The sequence below is a fragment of the Natator depressus genome, chromosome 15 (genome assembly GCF_965152275.1).
Source record: "Natator depressus isolate rNatDep1 chromosome 15, rNatDep2.hap1, whole genome shotgun sequence".
NCBI classification, from domain to species: domain Eukaryota; kingdom Metazoa; phylum Chordata; order Testudines; family Cheloniidae; genus Natator; species Natator depressus.
This window is the reverse complement of record NC_134248.1, coordinates 13,077,276-13,093,290: the sequence shown is the minus strand read 5'-3', so window position 1 is coordinate 13,093,290 and position 16,015 is coordinate 13,077,276. Positions and strand designations below refer to the sequence as shown.

At 42.1% G+C, this 16,015-nt stretch overlaps 1 protein-coding gene across 5 annotated transcripts in view; it reads left to right on the top strand.

Moving 5' to 3' along the window:
• The window catches only part of CABIN1 (calcineurin binding protein 1), a 211,117-nt gene extending 204,937 nt beyond the window's left edge, over positions 1 to 6,180 (top strand). For all 5 annotated transcript variants that reach the window (XM_074972749.1, XM_074972748.1, XM_074972751.1 and 2 more), the window contains 3 exons: positions 905 to 1,069; positions 4,154 to 4,380; positions 4,912 to 6,180. In XM_074972749.1, coding sequence (XP_074828850.1) covers positions 905 to 1,069; positions 4,154 to 4,380; positions 4,912 to 5,055 — 536 coding nt within the window. In that variant the 3' untranslated portion in view covers positions 5,056 to 6,180. The remainder of the gene's footprint in view (positions 1 to 904; positions 1,070 to 4,153; positions 4,381 to 4,911) is intronic.
• The last annotated feature ends 9,835 nt before the right edge of the window (positions 6,181 to 16,015 follow it).

The window sequence follows — 16,015 nt, the reverse complement described above, 5'->3', positions numbered from 1 at the left end:
GGACCATTATGATCATGTAGTCTGACCTCCTGCACAACACAGGCCACAGAATCTCTCTCACCCACCCACTCCTGCAAAAAACCTCTCACCTATGTCTGAGCTATTGAAGTCCTCAAATCATGGTTTAAAGACTTCAGGGAGCAGAGAATCCTCCAGCAAGTGCCCCGTGCCCCATGCTACAGAGGAAGGCGAAAAACCTTCAGGGCCTCTTCCAATCTGCCCTGGAGGAAAATTCCTTCCCGACCCCAAATATGGCGATCCACTAAACCCTGAGCATATGGGCAAGATTGACCATGTCGCTAAAGGTTGAGCATTTAACTATAATTCCTCGTCTCCATATAGGATAAGCCAAGCTGCTGCTTCCACTGTGTCTAGATACTCATAATAAATAACCTTATAACTTGCTTTAAGAAGGTTTTTAATATAGTATGTATCTTTTGTCACCAATAATCAGATACAAATCTCTTGGATCAATGCTGGCATGGCACTCCAGCCAACTATTATACCTCTGAATTGTCTGTGTAACGGTGCTTATGACAGGAGTTCCAATCCCCAGGTCTCAGAGGTTGGTGATCACATATACACGTTTAGGGAATTCTCTTGGCACATGGATGTGCCTTTGCGTATGCGAGAATTATTTATCACACAGTGTTCCATCCAACTTTTAAAAATGCTATGTTTTTAAAGGCTTCATGAAAATCTGTGCTTTAATTGATGGTACCAAGTGTCAGAATTGTAATATTGCCACTTTAAATTCCCAGTATTTAATTTTCAATCATGGTGTTGTTGAATAGTGGCAGAGTAATGAAATGCCCACCAGTTATAAGATACACACAAAATAATTAGAATTAAGAAAGGGATCAGAAAAATCTCTTAATCTGTGAATTATCTTTTGTTAATGAAGAGGAGGAGGAGCTGGAAGGACCTTTGGAAGGGCTTGGATTTCAGCAGCAAGAGTCCCGACTTTGCCAACAGATGAAAATGGCTACTGTTGCTCCGTCAGCTGAGGCTGCACGCTGGCAAGTGGAATCAGTGACCAGCACAAGCTCAGGACATATCTGTACCCAAGGTAAGAATGTTCCGTGCTCCATAGAAGCCGAATGGTCTTTCTTTTGGTTTCATTTCTGAAAGTTTGTTTTAATGAGCAATAAATCCATCTGTAGCAATCTTGTACCCACCAGGGGCTATGCTTTCCCCAGCCTTCTCTCCATGCCTTCAGTCTTCCAGATTTTATGGACATTCATGGCAATGGCCCAGCTTCCTGGAGAAGTACCTTATAATTCTTCAGTGGTAATTCTCTTTGGCATATGACTTGCATGCTGAATACCCGTGGCAACATAGCCAAACACAAAGCACCATTGTACCTGGCCCTTACTCTGTAGTCTGTACTGCTTTTAAAATAATAGTTTAAAAAATAAAAAGCTTACTGAGGTCACCTAAGATCTGAAGTATACCAAATCCAGAGGAGCTAACATGTCCAATCCTTTTGTCACTGCATCAGTTAGGCACTTTCCTAACAGGATTCCTCCACTGTCCCAGATAAATCGGATACAGTTTGAAAGCAAAATCGGAAATTCACATTTATTACCTTTATTTTTTCCATGACTCTTCTCTTCTAATTAAACAGCTGGAGTACCTGCCTCGTGGAAAAAGATTTTCGGCAAAATTCAAAGAGAGATTGGACATTTATGTGGATAACAAGAATATTCATAGTTATAACAGTTAATGCTTTTTTAAAAAAAAGGTTTTGGAAGGAATATAAAGCCTCATGCTTCAGGGTTTAAGCCTGTCTCTCTAACTGTTAGGGATTGGGGTAAGGACTGACTTCTTGTTCTGTGTTTGTACAGCACTGAGCACTTTGGCGTCCTGGTCCATGATTAGAGCTCCTAGGTGCTATAGTAATACAAATATAAATAATAAGATGATACCTACATGGGAAGCAGATTATCCTGTGTTTGCCTATTGTAGTGTTTCTTGCACCTTCCTCTGAAGCATCTGGCACTGTCCACACTTGGAGACAAGATACTATGCTATAGAAGGACCTCAGGTCTGATTGAGAGTGGCAGATCTGATGATCCTCTGCAGTATTAAGGAGACACCAAATTCAGTTTTACATCATTTTATAGGTGATGATGTGTCTGCTTTCCTGGCAGGCATTCGTAAGTGGAGTTCCATTTGGCTCTGATTAAATAGCCCTGCCTAATCCCAATAAAACTGCCCAGGCTTTACAGGTTTCTAGAGCTGAAAGTGTTTAGTTTGAAGAGCAGGAGGTTGGAGTACCTCTTGTTATTGTACCCCTTACAGAGGCTCACATCGTGGGATCAGACTTGCATAATTTGATTTTATTGGTTGGTTGTTTTTCGTGGAGTGTTTTTTGTCATCGTTCCATATAGAACGAGTAGCAGTATGGCTGAGAAATCTCTATTGGTCTCTCTCCTCTCTATGGACTAAATAGGTCAGCTAAGAGACAATGTCTTGTACTGATCATTATTACAGAAATATTATCTTTAATTTGTATTACTGTAGCTCCTAGGAGTTCTAATCATAGATCAGGGCCCCACAGTGCCTAAGTGCTGTGCAAGGACACAACAAAAAGATAGTTTGTACTCCAAAGAGCTTACAGTCTAAGTGTAAGAGAAGACAACAGCTGGATACAGACAAGACAGATGGGGAGAGTACAAAGAAACAATGAGACAGGAAGATAATGTAGCTGTGCAGATGTTTACAGGGAGCTTCTCCTAAGCGGAAGAGGCAAAATGGAATAAGGTGCTTGTTTGAACAAGCAGACAATGGATGCTGGCACCACTGGCTGATTTGAGGTGGGAGTCAACACCTCAACAGTGAATGAGAGATGATAGGTTGCACAGGGTAGACTATGGGAGTGGTCTTGACAGGCAGCTTAAGTTTGATGTAATAGAGAAGAAGGAGCCTGTGGAGGGCTTCAAAGAGAGGAATGACGTGATCAAAGTGATGGTCTAGGACAGGGGTGGGCAAACTTTTTGGCCCGAGGGCCACATTGGCTTTGCGAAACTGTATGGAGGGCCGGGTAGGGAAGGCTGTGCCTCCCCAAAGAGCCTGGCCCCTGCCCCCTATCTGCCCCCTCCCACTTCCCGCCCCCCTCAGAACCCCTGACCTATCCAAGACTCCTTGTCCCCTGACTACCCACTCCCAGGACCCCGGCCCCTAACCACCCTCCAGGATCCCAGCCCCTATCCAACCCCCCCTTCTCCCTGTCCCCTGACTGCCCCGATCCCTATCCACATCCACATCCACACCCCCACCCCCAGACAGGCAGCCCTGGAACTCCCACACCTATCCAACCCCTCCTGCTCCCTGTCCTCTGACTGCCGCAACCCCTATCCACACCCCCGCCCCTAACTGCCCCCCAGGACCCCACCCCCTATCCAACCTCCCTGTCCACTGACTACCCCGACCCCTATTCACACCCCTGCCCCCAGACAGGCCCCCCCGGGACTCCTACACCTATCCAACCCTCCCTGCTCTCTGTCCCCTGACTGCCGCCCCCCCGAATCTCCGCTCCCTGTCCCCTGACTGCCCCCTGGGACCCCTTGCCCCTTATCCAACCCCCTCCTTACCATGCTGCTCAGAGCAGCAAAGCCCCGCCGCCTGGCCAGAGCCAGCCATGCGGCCAGAGCACTGGTGGTGCATCGCGCTGAGGCTGCAGGGGAGGGGGGAACAGCAGGGGAGGGGCCAGGGGTGAGCCTCCCTGGATGGGAGTTCAGGGGCTGGACAGGATGGCCCGCGGGCCATCGTTTGCCCACCTCTCGTCTAGGAAAACTAATTTTGCAGTGGCATTTTGAATGGATGTGAGTAGGGCAAGATTACGTTTGCCAAGTATTGTACTTGTCAAGGAAAGCTTGAGATATTGTGTGTCTCAAGAAATGTCACTGCCTTTTTGCTGTTACCTAGAGCATGAACTGCAGAATCCTGAATCGGTTTCTAGCACTTTGCATCTCCTCCTGCTCTTCCATTTCCTTTTCCATTTCTGAGTCTTCATACAAAAATCTTTGCAGTGAAATATATGACTGGCTCAGATGATTTTTTTTTTTAACTAAGATATTGTTTTCTATCCTGTGACATATGTAAGCATGGAAAACCCCTGAAATTCTCTTCCTGATTCTTTTCTCCTCAGCCTCTGGTTCCAAGCCAGAAGTCAGTTCCAATTCACAGTCCTTGGGAAGCCAGCAGAACAAGGCAGACAGCACCAGAGTAAAAACCCGCATTCTGCCCACTATGCCAAAGCTTTTTATCCCTTCATCTATCACCAAATTCCCACCTGAGATCACTGTCACCCCACCAACACCAACCTTACTTTCTCCAAAGGGCAGCATTTCAGAAGAGACAAAGCAAAAATTAAAGGTAATTCAAGAAAAAGGTCATGTTTGGGTTTTACCTTAATTCTCCCTTTAAAATGAGATTTTTCATGTCATTGGAACAACTTCTCCTGTCCCCAGCTCATCACAGGAGATGAGGTATGATGGTATGAGGCCCTAGCTGCTCCCAAGTGGAGTTACTTTAAGGATTAGTGAAGTGTAGGCTGTAGGTGAGCTCATAGATATCATGGTCCCAGTGCTTGCAGGAGATCATAGCGACTGCAGTCCTAGCAGTAGTCATGAAAAAGGACGAAATAGAAATGCAGTCTGATTGGGATATCCCAGCTGTTCCAGTCTGTGTCTTATTATAGAGAGAACTTCAGGAGTACTGGCTGTGAGGAAGCTTACTGATGATTCAGTATTATGGAGCCTCAAGCTGGGACACACAAAGTTTTACAAATAAGGAGACTCATAAATGTTGAGGAATAGCAGACATTTGTCTTTGAGCCCTGTGATCGTGGGTTTATTCTAACTATTCAGCAATATATTTCTCTTTTTTCTTTTTTCTTTGGGTCAGTCTGCTATTTTGTCTGCCCAGTCTGCAGCAAATGTAAAGAAGGAGAGTCTTTGTCAGCCAGCATTGGAGATCTTAGAAACCTCAAGCCAAGAGTCCTCACTGGAGAGTGATACTGATGAAGATGACGACTACATGGACATATAAATAGATTGCAGTGGTCATCACCAACAACACCAACCATATAACCATTCTTCTGTTGCCAGCATCTCTGCCAGACAGTACATCTTGCTCTTCGTTGGCATTGTCCTCCAATTAATCTTCATCAGCATTTTGTCATTCACCTCCATTATCTTCACCACCATCACTGCCTCTGTATTGCCTTCAAAAACTTCTCCATTCTACCTATCATGGTGCTTGATGGAAAGAATGATTGGTCACCAGCCAGTTAATTCATCTGGACCAAAACACCACCCTTAAACTCCAGTAAAGCCAGTCTTGTGAGCTGCAGGCATTTCTTTCTACTTGCTCTTGCTTCTCCAAACCAGATCCTTGGGAGCCATTCCAGTGGCTTTTTCTTTAAACCTTCCCTTTAGCTGTCTTTTAGCATTTCTCCCTAGTTGACTTTTCCTCCAGATAATTTAGCAGCCCGGGCTCCTGCTCTGTGTTTCCAGCAACTCCAGCAAAGATGAGTGGAGGGAAGAAGTTGGCAAACCAGCAAAGGTTTCTCCTGCCATCACTGATTTCCTATGCCTTCTGGAGAGAATTGGTGAGTGTTTGGCTTCTTGGCACAGCCACAGGACATGTCAGAAGTTGGCTGGATGACAGATAACCAGGAAGTTGGGTTTCCAATGTGGGCAGAAGTTTTGTCCTTCCCAAATTGTGCTCATTTCACCCTTAAGTGTTAAGTCTAATAAAATATTATTTACCTGAATGTTGGCTCAAAGAACTGGACTGAAGACACACCTTCCAGCATTGTCTTATGGTCCCTTCTCTTCTAATTGCCTTCGACAAGCATTTTGGGCCAGGGGCTAGATGATATTTTTATGGTGGTATTGGGGAATGTTATAGATTTCAATACCATTTCAGTCTGTTTTTTACAGAATGACACGAAAAGGTGTTTTTTATCTATCTGAAGAGGGATTGCTCACAGTTATTTATATGGGAAAATAATGGTAACAAACAGCATCTTTTTCTACTGAATGTTAACTTTGTAAAATAATGAATGCAAACCATGCAAAAAATATATACATGCCACATATATAATATGCATACAGCTTGCCATGTTAGATTGCTCTTTGTGTTTGGGGGGAGGTGTGTTTTTGTGCAGTGCGGAGCTTTGTATAAACATTTTTTCTAATAAAGTTAAAATGTACTCACGGTTGCCTCTCTTAACTGCTAGTTGGAAAGAGCAGGACATCTGTTCATCCTCCCATGATTCTGGAAACAGGTGCCCTTTGTGGTAAGAGGAGGGATGCGGGGGGGGGGATCCATTATTTTGTATATACTGGCCACAAATCCATCTTAAATACACCTGGTCTCACATCTCCATCTCCTCAAGAACTGACCAAGGCCAGTTCAGACAATGTTGCCAAACATGCAGCCACAGGAAGCCCTGCTACAAAATCCATTCTAAATTTTTTTCATGACATATCTGGGGTATTATTATTTGTATTATTGTAACACCGAAGAGCCCTCTTCATGGGCCAGGACCCCATTGCGCTGGACGTTGTACAAACACAGAACAAAAAGACAGTCCCTTCCTCAGAGAGCATACAGTCCACTCTTTGAACACTGATGGATAACATAAGGGAAGAGAAGATAGCCCAGTGATGACAATGGCCATATTGAAAGAGTATTTGACTGTACAAACCTGAAATTCATACACTATCATAGCAATCACTTTTTCTCGTTAGGAGGAAGAACTTGTTTTTAACATGAATCCTGAACAGATATGAGCCCTGGTCAAAACAGAAATTCAAATATTTACAAACTTTGGAAGTGTTCAGATCCAGTTTGCATCTCAGATCCATCATTCAAAACTTTAACTACCACCACAGAGTTTAGTTTGAATAGAGTATGACTGGGAAACCGTGACAGACAAGTCCACTAATCAGGACATCAACAAATTCTAATGAAACTAGGTCTAGTTAACAGAAATTACAAAATTATCTACATGAATCTAAGAGAGAGAGAGAGAATATTTGTCAGGATCAGTGAATAAGCAATGCAGATATATACATTTTCAGTGAGGAAAGTATCCAGTGCTGTCTTGTTCATTAATTTGGCCTGCTTTTTTATAAACCGAATGCATAGCGCACTATATTTTGTAGACATTAACTGACTGGGTTGTTGTCTGTGGTTTTTTTCTTTTAACATCTTGTGGTCTCTGTCTGTTTCTATGTAACATGAGGTCACCCAACAGGAGTGGTACAGTCTATCGCAAGAAATAGAAGACAGTGAACAGTATGGACCTCAGGGCCAAACTTCGAAGGATCATGTAATTCTATGTAATGTTCATTCACGCAAATGGACTTGACCATGTAGGTCTTTGGTCAAATATATACTCTCAGATGTATGGTTAAGTTTAGGATAATCTGAATTCTTGGCTCCATGTATATAGCATGGGTTTGGTGATACTATACCAAGACTGAGGATTTGATTGGATCTTTGATAGCCTATTTTCACTGTATTCCTTATACAATATATATATTGCAATTTTTCAGTAAAATTAATCTTGGTATTTTGTTTTAAAAACATTTAATTCCTAATCTATGACGATTTTGTCTGCATAAATCAAAAACTTACCTTTTATTCAAAGAATTAAGTTTGTAAGTGCAAAGTGTTATATTTACCTTTATTTCTCCTGAGGATTCCAAGGTGCTAGAAATTCTTCAGATATATTTTCCATATTTTTCCAACATTTTCTAAACTGTCTGGGTCTTTCTTTCACTCCAACCCCACCTCCTTTCTTATGAGATGTGTTCTTTTTTGTGCTCATGAAAGGGTGTAACAAGGCTAGAGATTGCCATTTTCTGTTAGCAAAGCAAGTTGAACGTTGCAGGTCTGTTTTAAACAGTCTACAGTACTGTGTAATCTGTGCTTTGGCCTGGATTGAAAGCTCTCAGTTGCTTCTCTCCTTTCCTTTTATCTGTTATGCTTAATTCCCATTACCCTCAAGTGACTTGAGGACTTTCTTCTTTATACACATGAAGGTGGTTCATACTGATTTGGTACATGTACTGCCTCCTCCAAGCACGAGGCTTCAGCTACTGACTACATACTGTTCTGGCAAGATTCCATGCCATCTTTTATAATTGTATTTCTGCTGACTTCAGCCAAAGGAACCACATACCTTCCTTATACCCCAAACTGTTCCTCTGTAAGTGATGATTATTCAGTCACTGTTCAACTCAGTGAAACTTGTTCTGAGGCAAAAGATGCCAGTAAGGATGCATTTTGTGTGACATGCTTGTCTTAAGACCACGTGCAAAAGGGACCACGTAGTGAACCCTGACTCTTTTAAAAACCAAGAAAGAGTAACTTCCCCTCATTATCGCCTTTTGGGAGGCCAGTCAATAAAGTCCAGTAAAGTGGGATTTGTTCCAGTTATAGCCACTGGAGTAGCTGCACCAATGTAAAACCCTAAACTAGACAGGTAAAACTGATATTAGTCATACCTTGCACTGGTGTAGTTTACCTCAGTTTCAAGTAGAGGTAAGCTGTGGTGATGCAAATCATATTTTATAGTAACTTGAAATCCCCAGTGTAGATAAGACATAATTATCAAGCTAACATCACTTCCAGCTTCAGACTTGCATATCAAATGTAGGCAAGTAGCCCAACTTCACTTATCTACCTCCTGTGATGATACATTTTTTAGGGGAACTGCTGGACCACCATCACCTCTGACATCTGTGGAAAGGTTCCCTGGTTTCTTCATAAGATTGTGCCAGATAAATAACAACTAACAAAAAAAGAAAAAGGAAAAAAAAAAAAGCTGGTGAGAGCCCCCTTTATTGTAAAGGAACATAGGGAGGAAGCTCTGATGCCAAATATGAGTTTAAAGGAAAAATTTTCTTTATACTCAGCACATGGAGTAAGAAGCTCTTCTTGCCATTTGAAAACACTACTGTATTAGAAAATGGACTGTTACATCGTCCTCCCTGCTTTAACAATGGGAAGAACTTTAACATTTAAACATGAAACTTTGTTTACCTGGTAAAACATATTGTTGGTGTTCAATGTCGTTTTTCAGCAGAATGGCTGGTGCTAGCACAAGATTCCAAATCTTCAGACAAAAGGCATTATTTCTGTGTAGCAGGAGATGATTCTCCATATATAACACTGAACGAACAAAGTGGTAACAGCTTTCTTTGCAGCTGCTCCCCATGTCTCCTTGGATCTTCTGTGCTAGCCTTTGTTACATTCATAGCAGTTGTACGCTAAGTGACCAGCCAAAGGAGGTCAGACCAGTGTTTTCAATTTCAGCACACAAGCATCTTCCAAAACCAGCAGGATCCCTAATGAAAGAGTTTTTTGTCCTGGTTATTCTCTCAGTAATTTCTTAAAAGAGCAAATCCACAATTGTTTCACTTCCACTCAGATTTTGATATATCAAAATACCCTTAAATTTGACACTAAAAACAGAACAAAAAAGAACAAACCCAGACTTCTTGTATAATCACAAAAGTTTAGCATCTCGGAGCAAGGGGAAAATATTACTATTTTGAGTCTGAGGTTTAGAAGAATTTCTGAGGATTCCTGCACCCTCATAGTGTATGTTTCTTTGTACCTGCAAAGATAACTGACCTATTATTATTAAAATTTCATATTAATATGGTAGTGCTTAGAGATACCAATCCACATTTGGCATCCTGTTGGGCGGAGTGCAGGCTCGGTGCCTGGCCCAAAGAGTTTATAATCCAAGACCAGCAAAAATTGTGATCTCCCAGGTTGGATCTGTGCCATAGTGAGACTTACATGCTAATCACTGATTTCCTTACTGGTGTTCTTCCTCTGTGTCAAAAATATAATTTTAAAAAAAGTGAATAACTTTATTCCACAATTAAAATGTGGAATCAGGTAATACTGCAAAAGTCTTCATTAGTCACATCAAGTATTAGTATGTTCAGATGTTTTCAATTCAGAGTGAGAGTCTGTCCTATGGATAATGACATAAATGTGTCTCTTGCAGCCAAAGGAAACAAGACTTGATAAGGGACTTGTCAAGGGAAGGGACCAGGAAAGGATGAGGAAGGTCTGTCAGCAGAAGTGGAGGCTAAAGTAAGGAATCTGAATTTGGTCAGGTTGGACTCAGTGGAAGCAAAGAGGTGCCAGGTGAGGATAGAACATAGGATTCACTTTGTTTGATCAGATCAGTCAGCTGTCAAGTCCAGTGTGCTGCCTTTGGCAGTGGTGATGACAATTCTAGGGAAGGTTAAAAGTCTATAATGCACCTGGGCAATTTGTGCAAGGCTATACACAGGGCAGAGCTATGCACCTACTTAGTCCTATAGGTGATCATCATATGTCTTAAGGCCCAGTCCACACCTAATTCTTAAATTGATCGAGCTATGTTGCTCAGGGGTGTGTGAAAAATTCACACTCTTAAGAAGCATAGTTCAGCTGACCTAAGCCCCAGTGTAGACACCGCTAGGTCGATGGAAGAATTCTTCCATCGACCTAGCTACCGCCTCTTGAGGGGGTGGATTTATTATAGCAGGGAGAAAAACCCTTCGGTTGCTGTAACAAGTGTCTACACTACTGCATCATAGCTGCATCACTACAGCTGTAGTGCTTGTAGTGCAAACATCCCCTAAGGCCAGGGCTAAAATAAAAAGTTAAGTCAACCTGGCTACGTTCCTCAGGGGTGTGAAAAATCCACACCTCTGAGCATTGTAGTTCAGACAACCTAACCCCTGACGTAGACAACGCTAGGTTGATGGAAGAACTCTGTAGGCCTACCTACAGCCCTCTGTAGCACTTCAGTGTAGACACTCACTACAGTGACAGGAGGGGTTCTCCCATGAATGTAGTTAATCCACCTCCCCGAAGGGCAGTAATAGGTAGATAGAAAAATTCTGGAGGTTAGGTCGACTTCACTATGTCGCTCAGGTATGGATTTTTCACAACTCCTTAGTGACCTAGCAGGGTCAACCTAACATTTTAATGTAGGCCTAGCCTTAGAGAAGATAAGGGCTTTCGGCAAGAAGAGAGAGGATCTGCAGCAGGGATTTCCCTACAACCCTCCCTCCCCCCAAATTTCCCCAACCACCCCCCTAGTAGTCAACTAGTTACATCAAGGAGTGTTGCCAGTTTAGTCAGTTGGAAATTTGAATTGAAATTGAAACATAAATACACACTTTAAAAGCATATATGGTATGTGATAAAATACTTGTACCTGGTGGAAAAGCATAATAGGTTTGAAAAGTATGAACAAAGACTAGCTTCCTCACACAGCTGTTGTTTTTTCTTACAGTGTGGATGCATTCATTTTGATTGGTAAATAAGGTCTGAATGAGCTCTTCCCTGACAACTAGTGATGAGCCAGGTGTTCAGGACCAGACTATATTTACATGAAAACACCTACTTTGCCTAGGTATCCAGCAGACAGAGTTGTGTTACCGAAGTGATCAATTTTAGCTGGTGTTGGGTGACAAATCACTTTAGTATTGAATGCGGAGGTAATGAAATGTTATCCTTATTGTGTGAGTAAAGGGCAGCAGAATGGTACATAGCCTGTCCTGATTGAGGAGGTCACCCGCTTGCCACATCAGATATGAAAGTAAAAAACGTGCTTGAGCCCCAGCTTAATTAATTTCATTCCAAATTAAGCGCTGGTCACCCTCAACTGAACTGCACTCGCTAAGCAAGGGTTTTTGATGGCAGATCCCAGTGGGGGGAGAGAGAGGGTGGGGATAGGTGTTTTGCTTGGTGAGTGGTGTGGGCTCTGCCTAAGTCACAGACACTATTTGACCTGTCCTCTCCTGTTTAAAGACAGAGCTGATAAGGCTCAACTGAGAGGGTTATTTTTGGTTACGTGACCCCTAGAGCTGAAATCACTGATAATCAGGCCTAAGTGTTTAGACCTGCTGCAGGACCGTGTTTCTGTGAAAGAGACAGTCCAGCCTCCACTAGCAGCAAAGTTCCCCCATGGAGAGCTGAAATAACTGAGAGCTGGTGGAACCTCAAGAGACTCAAGAGGTCACAGTGGCAGGCGGCAGCAGAAGGTGATGGCGCAAGGCCATTGGTGACGGAGAGATGAAGTGAACAATGGCATGACGAACAGTGGTCAGAGCAAGTGGCCGTGGCAAGTGGCTGGAGAAACAAGTAAGGTGCCTTCTCCTCCTCTGTCCCCTAGAGTGGGAGGTGAACTCAAGCGAAAGCGTCTCTGAACTCTGGGTCTCCATTGACCAAGGACAACTACTATGAGTTGACAGCGGTGGAGGGAGAAGGGAGGGGTACGTTAAAGGAACATTTGTTTGTTGGACTATGTTTTAGTGACTTTGCTCCAGAATGCTAGATTTGTGACTGGGAAATGTATCTAAATATACATTTCCTAGTAGGCCAAGATTTTTAAAATGCATTATTTGCCAAGGTCGTTATCTCACAAGGTTGTTATCTTAGGGAGTTTCTGTACTAAACATTTGTTATCTTTTATTTGTTATCTTATCATTTGTTTATTGTTTATTTGTTATCTTATCATTTGTTATCTTATCATTTGTTATTTGTTATCTTAGGGAGTTTCTGTACTAAACATTTTTATTATATTATAATTACTTTTTACATAAGAACATAAGAATGGCCATACTGGGTCAAACCAATGGTCCATCTAGCCCAGAATCCTGTCTTCTGACAGTGGACAGTGCCAGGTGCTTCAAAGGGAATGAACAGAAAAGAGCAATTATCGAGTGATCCATCCCCTGTTGTCCACTCCCAGCTTCTAGCGAACAGAGGCAAGGAACACTCAGAGTGTGGTGTTGCATCTCCGCCCATCCTGCTTATAGCCATTGATGGACCTATTGTCCATGAACTTATCTAGTTCTTTTTTTTAACTCTGTTATAGTTTTGGCCTTCACAACATCCCCTGGCAAAAATTTCCACAGGTTGACTGTGTGTTGTATGAAGAAGTACTTGTTTTTGTTTGTTTTAAACCTGATGTCTATTAATTTCACTGTGTGACCCCTAGTTCTTGTGTTATGAGAAGGAGTAAATAACACTTCCTTATTCACTTTCTCCACATCAGTCAAGATTTTATAGCCCTCTATCATATCCCCTCTTAGTCGTTGAAAAGTCCCAGTTTTATTAATCTCTCCTCATATGAAAGCCGTTCCATACCCCTAATCATTTTAGTTGCCGTTTTCTATACTTTATCCAACTCCAATACATCTTTTTTTAGTTGGGATGACTAGAACTGCATGCAGTATTCAAGATATGGGTGTACCATGGATTTATATAGTAAAAGTGGAGAAGCTTGGTTTGCCAGACTGATCAGCAAACCAATGCTGACAACCTATATGAAAAGGCTGCAAAACACCAAGCCTTTGGACTGCATTGGCATGCAGAAATCCTTATAAGCCAGTCACTGTTAAAGCCAATTTTAGAAGTACTTAATGAGGCTGTTAAGAATGCTGGAGACACAACACAGTTTATGAGAACAAATATGGCTGTCGCATCATACTTTCTATTTAAGCAAGAGGTACCACACGCTACAAACTGGAGGCCAATGTTAAGTGCATGGTCACTTGTTAATCCTGAAGTTGACCAAGACCGACAAATGCTCACTATCTTTCTGCAAGAAGCTCAGTTGACTGGTTAGAAGCATGCAGTGCAACAGTGAAAGACTCAGCAGTTGAAAAAGTGAAGAATTCTCTCACCGCATTCAGCCAAAGTGCATACATAGCTGATGAATGCATCGATGCAAATGGGTGTCAAGTATTAAGTCATTGAGTATGTTATCTTGATGTCAGTAGTAGGCCAGTAGATGCATTTCTACATATTCAGATTACAGAAGACACATTGGCTGCATCTGTGACAACCCACATCTTAGAAGAATTAAATGCTTGTAAATTTAACCCAAAAGAGAAGGCTGCCTGTGCATTTGATGGAGTCGCAAACTTCTTTGGAAGACATAGTGGAGTATAAACTTTGCTCAGAGAAAAGTGTAACCCTAATCTCTCCTGTGCCTACTACAGAGGCCAGTTACTTCAGCTAGCCCTAGTGTGTGGTGCAGAATCTTCAAAAGACATTTAAAAAGCCATAAATTTAATGTCTTCATTATATTCTATTTTTCAGCAAGAGTCCAAAAGGACTGAACGTCTTGGAAAAAATAGAAGATACCCTGGCACTGAAGTTCAAATGAGTCCAACCTGGGAAGACCCGCTGGCTTTCTCATAAGCAGCCCTTGGCTATTGTCTTCAAATTACTGCAACCATTATTATTGGCTTTGGAAAGTATCCACCGAGATGGGCCAGATCTAAGTAGGGAGGCTGGTGGACTACTTTTGGTACTAAATTCAGAGAAGCCTATTGCCATTCTCTCTCTTGTAAGTCTACTGTTGAAACCACTTTGGTCATTAAACAATGGTATCTAGGCATCTGCTACAACAGTAGCAGACCTTTGTCCAGCAATAGAAGCTACACTTAGATCAGCGAGATATACATTGCAAACATACTGGAAGAAGCAAAGACTTCAGTTCAGAAGTTGACTAATTAAGGCACGTATATTGACTCCTTAAGTGAAGAGAACAAGACGTGTTCATTAAGCCAGCTGAAAAAGTACACAGACTTGATTCTTACAAATATACAATAGCAATTTCTGGATTCTACTCAATCTCCACGTAGCTTTTACAGATGCCTGTCCTATAAAACACCGACAGTTGAGTGGAGTGAGGCGCTACCAGCAATGGGGCTGCCATGTGCTCAGGACAGAACAGAGAATTTGAACAGAGTGGAATATCATAAGATGAACAAATGAAGATTTGACTTCAACTTCTTCTTTATCATCACTAGTGGTTCGACCCAATCTTTGTGCTATATTTCCTGGGATGAAAGAAGTAGGAATCCATCTCTTGCTTCTCCCAGTCATAACAGCTACAGTTGAGCATTCTTTTTCCTCATTGAACAGAATTTTGTGTTCTGAAAGGAGTCACCCTCTACCCAGATCATGAGCATATCATGAAGGACTGGCAGTACCGGACACACAAGAAGCCACCAAAGATTAATACGCTGCATTCAGAAAGTTCATGAATAGAGTTGTGCAAAATTACAACAAGAAACCAAGAAGGCTGTAGATGTTGTGCTTCATAGTAGGCTTGATTAGCCAACTTTCATTTGTGTGATGATTTTAAAACATGAGTTAAATCTAATGATTATGAAATAATTTTTAGTTTTTACTATCGTGCCATAGAGCCCACCTTCGCCCTAACCGGTCTCACCCCTTGTCAGCCATCACCCTCCCTGTATATTTGGACATCTTCCCCCCTAATTTCAATTCCTGGGGAAAACACTGGTCTGTAGTTACTGCCAGACTTCCTCTTCCTTTTGATTAATGATTAGTTCCAAACTATGGAGAGTGAAATGTTGGTCCTGTTTAGTGCACAAGCATTTTGGGGGAAGTCTGGAGCAGTTTCCACAGGAAATATTGAGTTTTTTCTTTCACTCTCCACCTCCCTTTTTGTTCCTTTTCACCATTGTTGTCCATTTACTACCCACCCTGCTGCTGTCTGCTCATATCCATAACTACCCTGGCAGACTTCTTCTCAATAGCAGAGATTGCCTTTCTGCGTCCAGCTGTCTGCCACATATATATCCAGAATGCTGAGTGATGATGTCACAGCCCAAGTGGCACTTTGATGAAGGGAATAAGTTTAGAAAGTTTAACTAGCAGACTCCAAAGGTATCCTAATTGACTAAATTTCTCTTTATACTAAGTTATATGAAATGTAGGAAGGACGTTTAGTCCTATTAGGATATTTTTTTTAAAGTAAAATTGTTGGCCTGCTGACCTTGATAGTCATCTTAAAGTAAGGTTTCAGAGTAGCAGCCATGTTAGTCTGTATCCACAAAAAGAAAAGGAGTACTTGTGGTACCTTAGAGACTAACAAATTTATTTGAGCATAAGCTTTCGTGAGCTAAAGCTCACTTCATCGCATGTTATCTTAAAG